We start from the raw sequence: 16050 nt of genomic DNA on the forward strand, positions 1-16050 counted from the left end.
CGGGTGGCTGCAAGACGCGGTGATTGGCCCATGGCTGCACTTTATCAACGGATGTGGGTTGCTGCGAGGGAGGTACGGATGCGGAGCCTGGCATGCGACCACGACAATCAGCGGATCCGTGTGGGCGCAGGAGAGGAAAGAACCGGGAACGTGTACAGCTGAGAATAGCTGATTGAGGCAGTGTGCCATGACGAATGCTTTGATGAGGCCCGTTTTCCCTGATGAGAGGGTCCGATACGCTCGGAGGCGACGTACCTCGCATTGGCATATGAGGTCTGACTATTTCTCCCCCGGTCCATGGCCCACACTTGTACCCACGGTAGGTCGAAGCGCATCCCAATTTCCCTTCCGTCAGCCTGGGAAAGATTTTCAGACCCAGCACTAAACTAGCTCCCGTCTTTTAAATATTTCGACACCCCAGCTGCCTCTGTTTCGAGGATTCTATCTCCCTTTCACGCGCTGCTCAGTGAATCACGTCTCGTCGAAGGCTTGCCGCGCTCCTCATAGCGACCACAGTCGTGCATCTGCACGCAGTGACCGGCGGTCTTCGGCTAGTCACATTCAATTTTCATTGTCACGATACCGGATCTTCAACCTCGCCTACGGACCAAGCAGAATCTCTGAGCATTCCACATCGCCACTGACGATCACCATCCACGTGCTTTGCTTCGACGACAAATCCTGTCAAGGACTTTCCTCTCCAACCATTTCCAAGTACTATCAAAATGGCACCCAACCTCTTCGTAGCCACTCAAAAGGCCTTTGCGCCGCACAAATGGTTCAAATCAAACAAGATCGATCAGTCAAGGGTCGTTGAAGAATGGTCCAGTCCAGTACCCGGACAGTACGAGAGCATCCCCGGTCGAGGCTGGTTCCTGATCGCAACTCTCAAGGACGAATCCAAACCAGAAAGCAACCCCAAGCCATCTGCAAAGCCGTCAAACGGCAAGGAATACACTCCACTGGACCAACCTGTTCCACTCAAGTACTCTCATGCCATCGGCCGTTACTTCCTGGAGCCTGAGTTCAACAAGCGAAAGAAGACCGTCATGGTCAAGAACGACAAAGGCAAAGAAGTCAAGGCCGGTTTCTTCCGAGTTGACGACGTGGCTTGGGTCAGATGCTGGGACGAAAACGACACTTTCATCCCTGGCAACGCGAACGGCGCTGCGGGTTATCAGCGGTGGGTTCTCGATCAGCAGACCCAACAGTTCCGTCACATGATCAAGCGCGATGACCCCAACTACGTCCGGTCTCGAAAGAACTCCCCCGCTCGCGATGCCGACAACCGCAGCCAAGAGTCCGTCAGCACTGAGTACCGCACTAGCCGTCCTGGTAGTACCAAGAACGGCTTCAGCGTTGCTAGCACCCGGGCCAATAGCGTTCGCTATCAGCCCCCAACTCCAACTTCGAACCCAGGAAGCCAACGCCCGTCACGACAAAGCAGTCCCAAGCGCAGCGACAGTATACCTCTTGAAGAGGCCAAGATCGCGCTCCGACGCTTGGCTCGGGAACACGAAGAAGCCGCAGCCGCCTTGGCCCGATCCCGCATGAAGCGCTCCGACTCTTCCAAGGATCGTGTCGAGCAAATCGAGACCCGCGGTCGTGTTTCGGAGCGAGTCGGCAGCTAAACTAAAAGTGTTTTATCCCCTTTTGCGTCTGGCATGTCCGACGTGCATGGCGTTTGGGTATCATCCAACATGGGGTTTGGTGTTCAATACGTGGCTGTGTCCGTTGCTTCACGGCTGCCACGTCTTTAGAGTCTTGTAATCCTTTTTAGAGTTTACGTCTTCCCTTTTTACGGCCTCAGATTTAGCGAATGCGGGTTTTCGGTAACAGGCCAGGCGGTGTTCAGTTCTGGGCTTCTTCTTCTTTTTCTTTCAACATGTCTTGCACTTCTTCTGTAACGGCGCAATACTACAAGGGCATCATAGCACGGTATACCCAAATATGGTTTGTAGGCCCCATGAGCGGCTCTTGTTGTTGTCAAGCGAATATACTCTGGGTTCTGTACACAGCGTAACAATTGTATCTTTCTCTCAACCGTTTGCGTTTTCTTACACGTCACCATGTCAGTGACTGCTGTACACATGATGTTTGCCATTGTTTCGCACGTATAGGGTGGATCTGGAAATATTCACACATTCTCTCTGTTTTTGTATTCTCATTTCCCTGCTTCCTGAAAATCACTTGGGATATTGTTGTTCAACAGAGCTCATCAGTCACAACGACGACGCTTCCATTTTGCGCGTTGCTTCAAGCATACTACGTGGCTTTACGCCTTTTTGTCTTCTCTTGAAGAATGTGCCATACTTGACTGGCTTCTCCTTTTCTACATAAAGTCATTGTATTCCAGCAGTTTTCTTTGCATATTCTCTTCTTCTTGCCATATTAAGCTCAACACTTTGACAGCCGCGAACTCGATACTTCAACCTAATACCTATCCTCTGCGAGAAGCACGTTCTATACTCGCTCAAACGCCTTTCTTCTACTTACATTTCGGCCTGCCTACTAGAGATCACTGACCTACTCTTGGGGGAGGATCATGACACAACCATCGCCACCGCCTGCAAGCCATTACGGCGGCCATAAAGACAACCATGACCCAATCCAACTCGATCGGACTGTCCCGACCCACTCACGTCCTGCACAGATACACCCTGACAACCTCCACGACCTCTATGAGCTCATCACTACAGCCAAGCACCTAGTTGATTGCTGTGGCGTGTATACCCCTCGACTACGAGAAGCACTATCTTACGAACTCATGACGGCGAAATCTCTGATTGCAGAAGTCCAAGGAATAGAGGAAGAACCTAGGCAAGACGTTGTCACACTGAGAGATGAAACCGCGATGCTAAAGGGGAAAGACAAGACGTTGTGCGGTGAGAATGCGGCGCGGAATGGGGATTTTGATGCTGGAGGAAATGTGATGCAGGTGTTCGTAGAGGAGGCATCTCTAAAAAAAGACGATATGCAAGAGACTGAGCATGAGGCAGCTGGTCATTATTTCGAGGGTGGATGGGAAGACTTGGCGAAGTTTTGGCGAGATGGCATGCCTCTGGATTATGCCTCAAGGCCGGAAACCGAAAACCGACTTACAGATGCGAATCTCTCAAACATGGCATATTGGTTCGAACGTAGCAACGCGCCCAGCCCCGAGCAGCGACAGCCATGGCACAACGACAGAGAAACAATACGGCAGATCGAAACGGAGAGGTCCATCATCCAGCTCAAGGACCGCTTAGAGAGAACGGAGATGCAAATTAAGCATCTGACAAATCGACTCGATGCCCAAGAAACAGAGTGGAAGCTGGCTGTTGAGAGCATACCGGTATTGCTTGGGGCAATCTATGGCGACCGAGAAGAAGAGAAAGACGACGGCGACGACGACGACGATGAGCCGTACTATACATGTAGTGAAGGCTTGGACGAGTTTGAAAGCGCAGATGAGAACATACCGTTAAGAGGTGCTATGGGTGGTCGGGACGAAGACGAAGAGTTTGTGTACGACTATGGAGGGTACACAAATTGGGATCAGGCGGATTTACTGGCGCGTGACGAGGCTGAGAGTATTGATGACAAGGATGAGATTATCCCGGAGTTGAGACAAAAAGTCGAACAATTAGAGGCGCAGATTCATACGCTCTCAGTAGCGGCGCACCGAGAAGATCTCTTCCAATCAACCGATTCCCATATAACGGCCAAGGACGGCGACAGTAAAGCAGCGAATATTCCCAAGCAAACTCCTTCTGACCCGGTCTTAGCGTCCATCTTCTATCAAAAGAAGAAAGGAGACAAAAATATCAACTTACGTGGCGGCAGTGCCGAAGCAGAATCTGAAGGCAACGGCAGTTACGATCATGCTAGCGCTGAAGTTCGTAGCTCCATGTCAGTATCACCGCATCTTCTTTGCCAGCGAGCCACGTCACGAGTCGGAGATTCGACGATCAAGTACATCATCGTATACCTGCCTCCAGGGTTCATCGTTCCCGATTGCACGAAACCCGAGCTAGTCTTTCACAGCGCCGCGACGGTTTATTATTTCCCCACAGGAGCAACAGAAGAAGTCGTGCAACAGGAAGCATGGAAGCAGAAAGGTTGTGGTGATGGGCAATGGAAGGATGTGGAGTTCCATAAGATACAGTCAAAGCAAGTGTTCAAGAAAGCGATTGCAGATATGTGGGAAAAGATGGGACTTAGCTGGGATATCCTGACACGGGGATACTGGGACTTTGGTGAGAAGAATGATGATGGAGACATGTATATGGTCAACGACAACAACCTCTTTCTTATGAACCGCACACGGGAGGTAGCTGTTCCACATATCCGGGGCGGAGCCGGCGATGAACCAATCCAGACATCATGGCCTATCGACGAAGACGACTCATTAGGTGAGTTCAAGCGTATCTACGATAGCCTCATGGAAGAAGTTAGGATCGCTCTCGTGGTAGATTCTCCGGAACAACGTGTACAAGCTTGGATGACCGTGGCCACAGCGGCCGAAACGCGCAATTCCTCTCTCGAACGCGAACTTGAGACCTTTCGGGAGATGAACGATAGCCTCATTCAAGATCTACAGTGGCATATGGATGTACAAGTGGACTTGGAAGAGCGGCTAGAGGCTGCAGAAGCAGACAAAAGGGCTATGGCTGACGAGTACCAGAACCTTAGGACACTTCTTCATCATCTAGTGGCGGATAGTGATATCCCTGTCGCTTGTACCTGTGGGCAAGAAACAATTCCGGCTTACGAGGATCGCAATAGGTCGCCAGGTCTGGAAACGAAACGAGGTGGTGACAAGGAAGCATTGCTACAAACAAGACCGACGAGTGGTGCTGAGACCGGACAGAATGTTGCGGCAACAGCGCCATCTGATTCTTCTTGTTCGATCACTGTTGCTGCAGCCAAATCTTTCGTCTACTACCCACCAAGATCTACAATCGTTTTCCCCGATACTCCTCCACGTATCTACCTATTTCCCTACAATTCCACATTACCAGAGATCTACGAGATGCTCAAAAAGGGGAGTGGAAGGGAAGATCTCCGAGATGATCCGCACATTGCGCGCATCCTGGAAATTATAAAGATCCGCGAAGATATGGGTATCTATCTACCTGAAGATGTAAGCGATGAGCGAATCACTATTAATATACCAAAAACTCTTACAGGGTGCCAACTGGATTGCAAGACGAGAATAATTGCGTGGCAGGTGTCGAACGCAGATGAGGGAAGCCCTGAGAAGCCCATAGAGAAGCTTGTTTTTCAACCGAGTGCAGATAAGTCGAACGATGATACCCGGACTAATAGTGCGTCGAGCGAAGGAGAGAAGGACTATTACCAAGATATTGGGGACTTGGTGAACTCGTTTGATGATCCAGCCGATACTGACAATACGATCGACTGGCTAAGATCCTGCGCATGCCGGACCCGTTCCGTGCACGGTAGTGAGTCGTACTATAAGATTCCCCATCCGCAATCATCAACTATCTCTAAGCCACCACCTATGGTATCGGTGCGTGGCGGTGGTAGTGACCCAGAGTATTGGTCTCACACTTCATATAACCACCGAAAATCTCCGCTCTATTACCCACAACTGACTCCTCCGTCAAGCGCACCTCCGAATACCCCAGCGTCTTACAGCACTATTAAGCCACCGCCTTGTCGCGTACTCAAAGCTGAAGAGATTGCCATTTCAAAGGGACCATTGAGCCAACGACTTGGCCATCTCGTGTTCCCTCCCAAATTCATGCAACAGCGTGAAGATGATATCCGTCGCTTCGACTGGCAACATATCAGGAGACTGAGCTCTCAGTTCAAGGACAAAAGCTCCAGGGGCTTCAGGTACACTAAAAGTGCACACTGTGAGGAGTGGGCTGCGCAGTTAGATAAACATCGAGAACATTGCGACTATTGCCAGAGAGTCTTTCTTGAAGAAGAATATGCCTCTAGTGACCAGAGTCTTAGGCATGAAGAGGAGGCTCCGAAGCCGACGAGCGGAGCTCTTAGACCATGGAAGAAGAGAAACTTGCCGCAGAAGAGTGTCGCCGCATCTGTGACCGCTGTTGTAGAGGATCTCGATCCGCACTTGAGGGGTGGTGCCGGTCGCGAGGCAGACCTTGAGTACGGTAGCGAGGACTGGCGATGTGAGTGGGATGATTTGGCGAGCCAAACGCGAAGCGCAGGCTACCGGCCTCGTGCTTTCCGCAACTCTAGCACTCTTTCCACAGAGACAGTGAAATCACCTCCTTCGCCTGTTGATCGCGCCGTCACGTCACGTCGCTGGCCTCAGCAACCAGATCTGTGTACTGCCATGGAGTTTATAAGAGACGGACCCACTATCTCGAAGCTTGAAAGAATGCATATGAATACATCAGAAGCACGTGCAGGTAAGTTACTCCTTTCGCCGCGCTACATTGGCTCTGACAACCTGACTGGATCAAAGACTAGACACCCAGTGTTACTAGAAACCGGAGCAGCAAAGGGCGAATTAGTTCGAGAGAGGCCGTTCACGAGATCTCAGCGCCTTCAATATGGAACTTCTAAGGGCGTGTTTGTTCCAGAAAGCGACAGTGTGTTAGATCTCAGAGCTGAGAGTTGGTTGAAGAACCCTCAGCCAGCTCCACCTCCGCCAATCTACCGCCGCTCTGTGTCATCGAGCCAATATTACCAGCAGCCACATGATATTGACCTCACGAAGGTGCATGAATCGGATTGTTCTATGCGATTCGACGCGATTCCGAGAGAATTATCATTTCGGAGTGACCGACACCAGGTGTTTCCGATGGGGAGTGATTTCCCAGGGAATATACTCAGAATTAGAAGTCAAAAGACATTCAGAAACGTACATCTGTCAGCAACGCGGAGTGATGAGGTGCATGAAGAACATGTTAGCCCCAGGCCCACGGAAGAGCCTATGCCTTCATCACCTAAGCCACAACGAGTATTAAGGAAGATATACAAGCAATATACAGCGCTTTTAGCCATGTTTCTAACTTGTCTCAACAAGCTGCGACGAAGATTTCTGGAGAAGAAGCCAAAGAAGAGTGCTTCGAGCTCACCCACCAGAGCACCAGCAGCGCCAGCACCCTCCCGAATGGGCTGGGAGGCTCGGTATATGAACCGTGGATGTCCTCCCTTGATATTCGACAAGTCCCTTCCGCCGACGCCTCACGCATCGACTTCAGCCTTTGATCTGCATCCTGTGCCTAAGAAAAAGTTTCCTGCTGCGATCCATCTTGAACATAAGGAGAAAGCGCGTGCAGTGTCTTGGGCATCTATATCGACTATCGAACGCGCACAGTATATTGCGCAGGCACGGGATCGTGCAAACGGGGACTTCGTCAAAGAGGAAGGGGGTGAGTGGCGTGTACCAACTGTGGCCGGACCATCGGATTTAGTAAAGGAGGCACTCATGTGGCTGAGATATGAAAAGGAATCGGGAAAGATGGGAAAAGCAGTGTTTGAAGGCAGTATGAGAGACGATGGTTTGTGAGAACATGCTCGCAGTAATGCTTGGGTTGTACTATAGAGCAAGATACCTCGAAGAGAAGTAGACTTTCCCAGCCATAAGCTTACAGTTCTCCACCACCAGCTCCCCGAAATTTCTCAGGATTTCGCTCCATCTCTCCAGTCACATTCCGCATCACTGCCTGTACAAACTCCGTTTTGACTGCCCATGAAGCCATCATGCGTAGGAATTGCATGGTGAAGACTGCCCACACTAGCTGAATGGCTTCGACGAAGAGGATTTGCTTGTACGCTGGGACAACGACGAAGGCGATGAGGCGAACAAACGGTTCGACGGAGAAAAATGTGCCTAGGAAGCCGAAGATAAGGTGCTGATAATGGAGGTCAGTTTTATACCGAAATGAATGGCAGGCAGAGAATCTTACGCTCTTCAGCCCGTTGAAGACGGACATTGGCGAGTTCAACTCCAGAAGCTGCCGGAGTACATGCTGCACTATCAGAAACAACAGCGTGCCCACTGTCAGATCGAGCACCCATTTCAAGAATGTATTGCAGATGTTCAACGACGCCCGATTCACCCTACCCTGTGCGATCCACTTCTTAACGACTTCTTCTTCCCTATCCTCACTCTCTTCCACTTTCTCTTTTCCCTGGTACGTGACATCTCGACGTCTAGGTCGAGCGGGCAGAATTTTCTCTAGTCCAACGAACCACCAATACTGAAGTACGACGAGAATGAATGCGATCAACACCTCCCTTGGTAGTTCTCGGCCGTAGAAAGATTCTTTTGTAGCGTTTTTCGTATTGGGGATAGTCTCGGTTTGATTCTTCGGGACAAAATAGGTCCACGTGGTGCCGTTCGTCTCGTTGACGGTGCGCATCACGTAGTTATCAGCCTCTTCTTTGGGAATCACACTCTTCTGCATCTTTTCCAGACGCGCATTATGGGCCTGCTCGGCAGCGGTCGAATTGTCAAACATCCCAGCCAGATGGCTGAAAGTCTCGTCATGGGTTACTACATCGAACATGTTTTCGGAGACGTAGTGGGTGTAAAGCAACGAGATAGTACAGATCGCGGTTGCTTGGAGGACAACATTGCGCATCGTTGGGGAGAAGCGCATGGTTGTGACTTGTGTATCAGCTCGAGATGGATGATGGGAAGAATGTAGAAGATGAGCTTCGTAGCTTTAGGTGTAAATCAACCAAGGCTTATATGAATTCTGCGACTCTAAACCAAATGATGGAGGGGTTTAGGCCTCTCGCGTGTCTGCCTAGCAGCAATGCCACATTGGACGCCTTATCCACGATTTTACAGGAAGGGATGAAACTCGAATAGATTCCGTAGTCGTAGATCGCCACATCAGACCGATAGTGCCGTGAACGGCACGTCTTATCCGATGTTTCGACGTGGTTATCATGAAGGCCGCGTCACATTCGTCGAAGGTACACGGGTCTCGGAAGGCTCAAAGCGCTATCCTCTTTTTGAAGTGGCTCATTCGACCACGTGATGTACATTATTTCCGAGATCCGCCTTGCCGCCTCGAAACGTCATATCTCCGCACTCTAAGTCTCGAGATGTTACGACCCCGTGCGATATGGTCTTACATATTCATCAGTCCAACCGCATATATCCTTCGTGACATGTCTTTATGATTGATCGAGATGGCGCAGCAGTATCTGCACCCTGAAATTACAGCTACCAATAAGGCCCGAGACTGAATATTCCTCGTGTACACACTCAGTTATACTTACGACTTAGACGTTATCGTCATCTTACATGGAGAAAACACCAGAGCAATGGACTACGAAGCACTACTGAGGAACTAGCATGGATAACACCGAGCCCTAATGGTCTATTACCGCGAGCGCTGTCCTGTACTTGCACACCACGCTTCTGACGTGCGGACAGCCGGTTCTTGACCACATCCCTCATGAAGGAAGCAGACAAACGCCAAGAGTTACGAAATTGATTGTGCCGCAGTAACACATGTTTGCTTCATCGTAGTAATCTTTCCACGTTGTCCCAAAAACTGGCCAGCAGCAATGCCTCACTTGTACCTCTTGGCTCACACGAATCCATAGTGCTCTTCCGGCGGCTGTCCACTACCTCAAAATCCGATCTTGTATCCATTGACGTTCGGATGCGCACATTTGACCTTGTGGTTCGTAAATCTCCCCATTCGTCCCTTTCCTCACCTCCATCACGACAGCCGAACAAAGAGCGCCCAATCCAGGCGCAATATGCTCAACATAAATCGCGTCCTCTATTTAACTTCCATAGCGAGGATTGAAAGCAGCGCAGCCAACAATTACCCATCCCTGTTTCAAGAAGAGTTCTTGCAGTACGCAAGCTTTGCCTTAGTTCCAGAGGACTACCGCGCCGATGCAGACAACCCCGATCTGTTGCAAAAACACCTCCCCAGTGTAGGTGTTGCGAGTTAATTGAGATGAGTGACGATTTTCTCCGTGCTTCTTGTCTTGTTCATGATGTTCACAGTCGAAGGTGTCTGAAGCGTGATAATCTCAAAAAGCTCGACCAATGACCGGAGCTCGAACGATTAGCGCAACTATCCTCTTTGGGACTAGTACCCCACCAACGCGCCGGCAATTTTGAGCAGCTCGAACTTCCTGCGCAACGCGAGACGATTTCTTATCCTTCAACCCCTCTACGACAGACGCAGGATATCCATTTCTTTGCGCTCCCCACCACCTCCAAACCGCCAAAATGTCCACAACCGTACGTACAACTGCTTTGCTGTCCAGCGCAAGGGAGCAACAGCACCCCGCGCACAAATGAACAGTAGGCTAAGTACCTGTATTACAGAAGCGCAGCACCGCCGCCAAGAAGGGCCAAAAGATCACCAAGAAGTTCATCATCAACTGCTCGCAGCCCGTCAACGACAAGATCTTCGACATCCAGGCTTTTGAGAAGTTCCTCCACGACCGCATCAAGGTCGAGGGCCGCACTGGTAACCTTGGCGACACCATCCAGATCAGCCAGCAGGGTGATGGCAAGATCGAGGTCATTGCGCACCAGGAGTTCTCCGGCCGCTACTTGAAGTACCTGTACGTTCAATTCCGCATCTCGCAATGGTAAAGGGTATAAGCTAATGCCATGACAGCACCAAGAAGTTCCTCAAGAAGCAGCAGCTCCGTGACTGGCTCCGCGTCGTTTCCACCTCCAAGGGCGTCTACGAGCTCCGCTTCTTCAACGTTGTTAACGACGAGGCGGATGAGGATGACGAGTAGATCTACGATACCACTTGATGATACCAACATGGCTTGCATAGAATGGAGTCTAGGGTTCGGAAAATGAGACGGGTGGAGGTCTACATGGCATATAGCACGATCTAATGAATTGATGCATTTGCCAACGACAAGTTATTTTGCACATGTGCCTGACTTCTGCACTTAGCCGTTGTTCGCATTTCGCATTTGGAGAACCATTCTTGATGGATCTTACTAAACCTGGTCGCGGGGAATTCATCTCAGGCACTTTTGGAGGATTAGGGATCCCTGAGAAAAGTCTGCGATGTCACACGCGAGAAGCGAGTTAGCTTGACGCCAAAAATTAACCCACTTACTCCACACGATGCTAGGGAGGAATTTGCAATATCTTCCGCACCAGGGTTGACGAAGTGGAATGCGGATCGCACCTACCCATGACCTTTCCTGGAGTCAGCTGTGGAAGAAGCTTGAGTGCAACTCACCATGGACGATACTCCAGACATTCGCTGATTCTGAAGCCGAACAGAAAAATTGTCCTGGCTCAAAACCAACGTAAGCAGCACGACTGCAGTTCCACGACGTGTTCAGGAAATTCTTCTAGAAATAGGAATCGTGATATTGCGTGCTTGCGCTGCCTTGGTGTTTTGTGGAGAAGTTGAAAATCTTGCTGTAGGTACTAGAGGGAACAGTTGCATACTTTCTACGGCAGATCGACAGGTGTAAAAGGAGATCGTAGTGCTGTTTATGCGCGGGTACTAGCGGTGCGCTGGTGTGGGTATGCTCGTCGAGAAAAACCATTCCTCGCGAAACGAGATCCACTTGGTGTAAGGCGTGTGAGGCGTGTCTGTGAGACGTGTTCTCCTGACGCGCTTGCATGTCACATCTGTCATTGACATGTGAAGAAATTTCGCATGAGCCCGGATGGGGTTCCGTGGCTTGGAGCATAAAGCTTGGTGTTACGGTATTGCTGCCGCCGGTGTTCGGAATGAAAAGATGTACTTCGGACATTTACTCCGCATACAAATCCGGGGTTCTTCGGCATTCCATAGAGAAAAGCGAAGCCGAGGGCACTAGAAGCGCTTTGGAAGACTACCTTTGTGCGCGATAATAATAAAAGGCTGAATACGACGGAGGAGAAGCCGATATCAGAAGCGCCACAGCAGAAGCGCCGTACGCCATCGACTTGAGACGGTTGACGAAGTTCAAGAAAGGTATACCGAATCGGGCCGTCCTAGATCGAAGCTTTGTGCCCTAATGAGGCTACGAAGAGCCGCAATGCAGGTGCATTCACTAGAAGTCTAGACACCGCGAGTTATGTCTGCTTCCAGAAACCGTGCGAGCGGTGAGACGTTGTTCGATGCTGCCAACATGGTGCCATAGCACGTTCACGGGCCATTGGATGGCGCCAGGTGCACGTCAAATTTCGACATGATGACTCTGAACACGCGTGGCATGCCAGCCCAAGATGCACGTGTCGTCAACGGGAATGAGATCCCTGAACGAACCATGGGTGCGCCACACGGGCTCAGTACACCGGTGCCGAATGGGACGAAGAAATCAGGGATGCAGAGGTTGCAATAATTTTACCGGATCGGGAACCCTGCTCTTGGCAGATCGCGGACGCCATGCAAGCGTCACCGTTGTTAAGCGTTAAGCGAAGTATCGTGAGATTCGCAAGCTGGTGTTTTGGAACCTGGCCTGCCCTGACCCACATGTAGACGTCGGGCCTCTCCGACGCGAAACTGCTTGCGTGAGCGGAACCGCTGGTGTTTCCATCGAGTAATGTAGACCAGTCTGGTCTCCCAACAGTGGATGCTCTCACACGAGCCACCTCAAGTAACAGCCAATATCGGGCCGGAACGCCAAAGTGTGTAAAGAAGCTGTAAAGGATCTGGGATAGGTGGAGTACCCAGTCAGCGTTTGTATTCGCACCACGGTGGGTGTGAGGAAAAATTCAACGCATTACCTAACGACGGCGCGCCTTGGCATCGATGAACATCGCGATGCACGACCAACATGACTGTGAATTGACGAAGACGTTGCACAATTAGCAATACGCAATGTAGGCGAGTAAAGCACACGGTGATTGCCCAGAAAAGTGTCAGGTGCACATTCTGCGGTGACGGTTCGCGCCCCTGAAGAATGCGGGGAGGCGCTCCGGTGATGGGCAGTCCGAGGAGATGCTCGAAAGTTCATCCCCAGAGTCACACTTCTGAGGCGATCATAACGCCATGCTGCGGGGAACAGCGCATCAGATGTGCGTCAGCGAATGAATGCTAGCGGGCGGAAAGTCTGCCGTTGCGATGGACGAGAGCCCCAGGGTTTTCCGGTGGAGACAGTGTGGTATAATGTGTGCTGGAGAGAAAGGCCGTCGGCGAGTCACATATGTTGGCCGGTGATGCATCAAGCCACCACGGTGCCTTGTTGGCGGCGGGAAAAGCACAAGCTGAATTTCGGAGTGCATTCGGCTATGGTGATCAATCGGCGGTCAGCATAACTGCGTGTGCGTGGTGATGCATAGCAAAGTTAGTTGGGCGTGAATAATCACTCTTTCTGGTACAAGCTCAGCTGAGAAGGTTGTTGACGTCTTTTTAGTCGGCAGGCACGACAGTTACAGGACGATCACGAGAGCGGCAGGCCGTGCGTACCTTCCTCCTGACCCAAAAATTGTATGGAAGGCGCAGGGGTGGGCTTGCTTAAGCCCGTTAGCGTGGCGTGCGCCATCCCTGCATCTGGCGTTAGCGATGAAATCATGCGAAATCGAGTTTCTCTCATGTAAAACTTCCATGAAAATGCGTCTACGCCTTTAAATAAGGCCACGCCCTACCCCAAGTAACCCCGTTGGTTACTTTGCAAGCCAGAACATGTTCCTGCCACAGACACTTATCAACCATCTACACTCCCATAAGGTCAACTCTTGAACGTCGCACTTGTCAATTACTTGCATATCGGATCGCGGCCCACGCCTTCACACCATTGGCCAGCCCCTTATCTCGCAGATTCTCAACTACAATCATCCACTCACGTCACTCAATCTCAGCCCTACCCCGGATTCTTTATCATGCCCGGTCGTCTGTTGAGCACCCTCGCGAGGGTTGCGCCCACGCCATTGCCTAAACTGGACCCCGTCAAACCACACGCCGAGGGCCTGCTTCCGCCAGTCTACTCATACGACGCACCCCGCGTAAAAGCAAAGTCCAAGTCGGAAGAGTCACTCGTCATGGATATCTTCAACCGCCACAAGCATGACAAGCACGCGAAGGAAAAGGAAGAAGTCAAGAAGAGCCCCAAGGTTGAGGCTCAGGGTGCGGCTTCCATGAACATGAGCGTCGAGTCGCCACCCATTGTCTTCTACAACAGCCCGCAAACTTCGACTGGCGCTATTTTCTCGGGTCAGCTCGCCATCAATGTTCATGATCCCTACGTCACCGTGGAAAAATTCGAGATGCGCATGCTCGCCATCGTTTCCACTAAGAAGCCTGTCGCCCCACACTGCGCCGAGTGCAGCACGCAAACCACTGAAATCCACAAGTGGGAGTTCCTGACGCATCCTACCACCCTGCGTCATGGTCCACACACTTTCCCCTTTAGCCATTTGCTACCGGGACACCTACCCGCGACTACGCATGGCAGCCTCGCTACCGTCGATTACTACCTGTCTGCTGTTGCCACTACCTCATCGGGAAAGATTACCTACAAGCGCAACCTTGACATCAAGCGCGCCATCTTCCCGGGTGCCGAAAAGCACTCCATTCGAATCTTCCCACCCACCAACCTAACCGCTTCGGTTAAGCTGCCACCGGTCATCCACCCGATTGGCGACTTTCCCATTGAAATGCGCTTATCTGGTATCGTTCAGAACAAGGCGGACTCACAAACCCGCTGGAGACTTCGTAAGCTCAACTGGCGTATCGAAGAAACCCAGAAGTTTATCGCTCCAGCTTGTGCCAAGCACATCTCCAAGGTCGGTGGTGAGGGCAAAGGCGTCCTTCACGAGGATGTCCGCGCCATCGCTAGCGAGGAGGTCAAGACTGGCTGGAAGACCGACTTCGAGAAGGGCGAAATCGACGTAGAGTTCCAGGCTGCCTGCAACGTCGGCCTTAAGCCTCTATGCGACATGGAGAGCCCTAGCGGAATGAGCGTTAAGCACAACCTTATCATCGAGATGGTTGTTGCTGAAGAGTGGGCACCACTGAAGAAGCTCAGCCAGGCTACTCCTACTGGTGCTGCCCGCGTTCTCCGTACTCAGTTCCACCTTGTTCTTACTGAGCGCTCTGGTATGGGTATTGCCTGGGACGAGGAGCAGCCCCCTCTATACGAGGACGTTCCCATTAGCCCGCCCACTTACATTGAGGACTGCGAATTCCCATGGTCCAACAACAGCTCTCGTTCCGGTAGCTTCAGCCTGGAGCAGTAGCCCCAGCCTTCCATTTCTTTTCATTATCTATACCCCATTTACGATGCAATCATCGACGCTTCACGAATCTCCTTACTGTGCCATTGGCCTGATTTTGCTTGGAACTATCACTAGTGGACTGTAGGATATACCCGGCGTCGCGTTCATATGCTCGCCACTCTTCTTGTTTAGTTTGTATGGCGTTTTGGTTCATAGCTGGGTTGCTTGAGTTAGGCCTGTACGGAGCCTCTCTTGCATCGGATGAATATCCAGCAGGCGTTTCGCATCAGCACAAAGAAAAGTTCAACTGTCAGATCACGCGTTGTGATATACATAATAGCGAGTAATACATAGTATCAGCAGAATCAACTTCTACGCTCTCATACCACTGCACATTCCATCTTCCGATGAAGAGACCTCAAACTACGACCAGTGATTGTTTTTCCAACATGCAGACGCTGCTACATGGCGGAAACTTGCTGCACCAGCCCATCAGCTTCACATGCCCGTCGCCAGCACCACCTGCCTCCACCTGCCAGCCAGTCCAGACCTCACCGCTTCGCCACTCATCCCCATCGGATACACCTTCCCAAAACGTACCTCACGATGTTCGCCCCTTGAGTCGCACTACCGGAGAAAAGTCTTTACCCACGTTACACGGCTAGCACATAATTCTAGAACACAAGTCTCCCCACATCCCTGATACATGTCATGCAACCAGCGCACCTCGCATCGGCACTTGCGGTACCACGCCGATGACACATAACATGCACTTGAGCGGGTACCTTACTTGCTCGCCCTGGTATGCACACTATCCTTCATCCTGGCCCCTTGTCGAGGATCACTCGCATGAGGCAAGGCTCTGTCCCGCCGAACCGGTGGCTTTAGAACATCAGACGTCAGGGCTAGAATGCCTGATCAACCAGGGATCGGAGGTGCGCGATGAGATGGGATTG

At 51.2% G+C, this 16050-nt stretch overlaps 5 protein-coding genes across 5 annotated transcripts; 4 read left to right on the forward strand and 1 right to left on the reverse strand.

The window, feature by feature from the left end:
• Positions 1-725: 725 nt before the first annotated feature.
• On the forward strand, positions 726-1631 carry GT037_004091 (uncharacterized protein; the record flags this gene model as incomplete). Its single annotated transcript, XM_038929138.1, has 1 exon — positions 726-1631. One exon carries the CDS (start codon positions 726-728, stop codon positions 1629-1631), a length of 906 nt encoding a protein of 301 aa, XP_038788845.1.
• Positions 1632-2545: 914 nt separating this feature from the next.
• GT037_004092 (uncharacterized protein) lies at positions 2546-7495 on the forward strand (the record flags this gene model as incomplete). The annotated part of the gene is made up of 1 exon (XM_038929139.1): positions 2546-7495. One exon carries the CDS (start codon positions 2546-2548, stop codon positions 7493-7495), a length of 4950 nt encoding a protein of 1649 aa, XP_038788846.1.
• Positions 7496-7574: 79 nt separating this feature from the next.
• Positions 7575-8591, reverse strand: GT037_004093 (uncharacterized protein; the record flags this gene model as incomplete). Its single annotated transcript, XM_038929140.1, has 2 exons — positions 7575-7841; positions 7896-8591. 2 exons carry the CDS (start codon positions 8589-8591, stop codon positions 7575-7577), a joined length of 963 nt encoding a protein of 320 aa, XP_038788847.1.
• Positions 8592-10195: 1604 nt separating this feature from the next.
• GT037_004094 (60s ribosomal protein l22) lies at positions 10196-10719 on the forward strand (the record flags this gene model as incomplete). Its single annotated transcript, XM_038929141.1, has 3 exons — positions 10196-10207; positions 10295-10536; positions 10593-10719. The coding sequence occupies 3 exons, from the start codon at positions 10196-10198 to the stop codon at positions 10717-10719; spliced, it is 381 nt and encodes a 126-aa protein (XP_038788848.1).
• Positions 10720-13759: 3040 nt separating this feature from the next.
• Positions 13760-15115, forward strand: GT037_004095 (arrestin (or s-antigen) n-terminal domain protein; the record flags this gene model as incomplete). The annotated part of the gene is made up of 1 exon (XM_038929142.1): positions 13760-15115. The coding sequence occupies one exon, from the start codon at positions 13760-13762 to the stop codon at positions 15113-15115; it is 1356 nt and encodes a 451-aa protein (XP_038788849.1).
• Between the last annotated feature and the right edge of the window lie 935 nt (positions 15116-16050).

This window comes from Alternaria burnsii (genome assembly GCF_013036055.1).
Source record: "Alternaria burnsii strain CBS107.38 chromosome Unknown 730, whole genome shotgun sequence".
Lineage (NCBI taxonomy): Eukaryota > Fungi > Ascomycota > Dothideomycetes > Pleosporales > Pleosporaceae > Alternaria > Alternaria burnsii.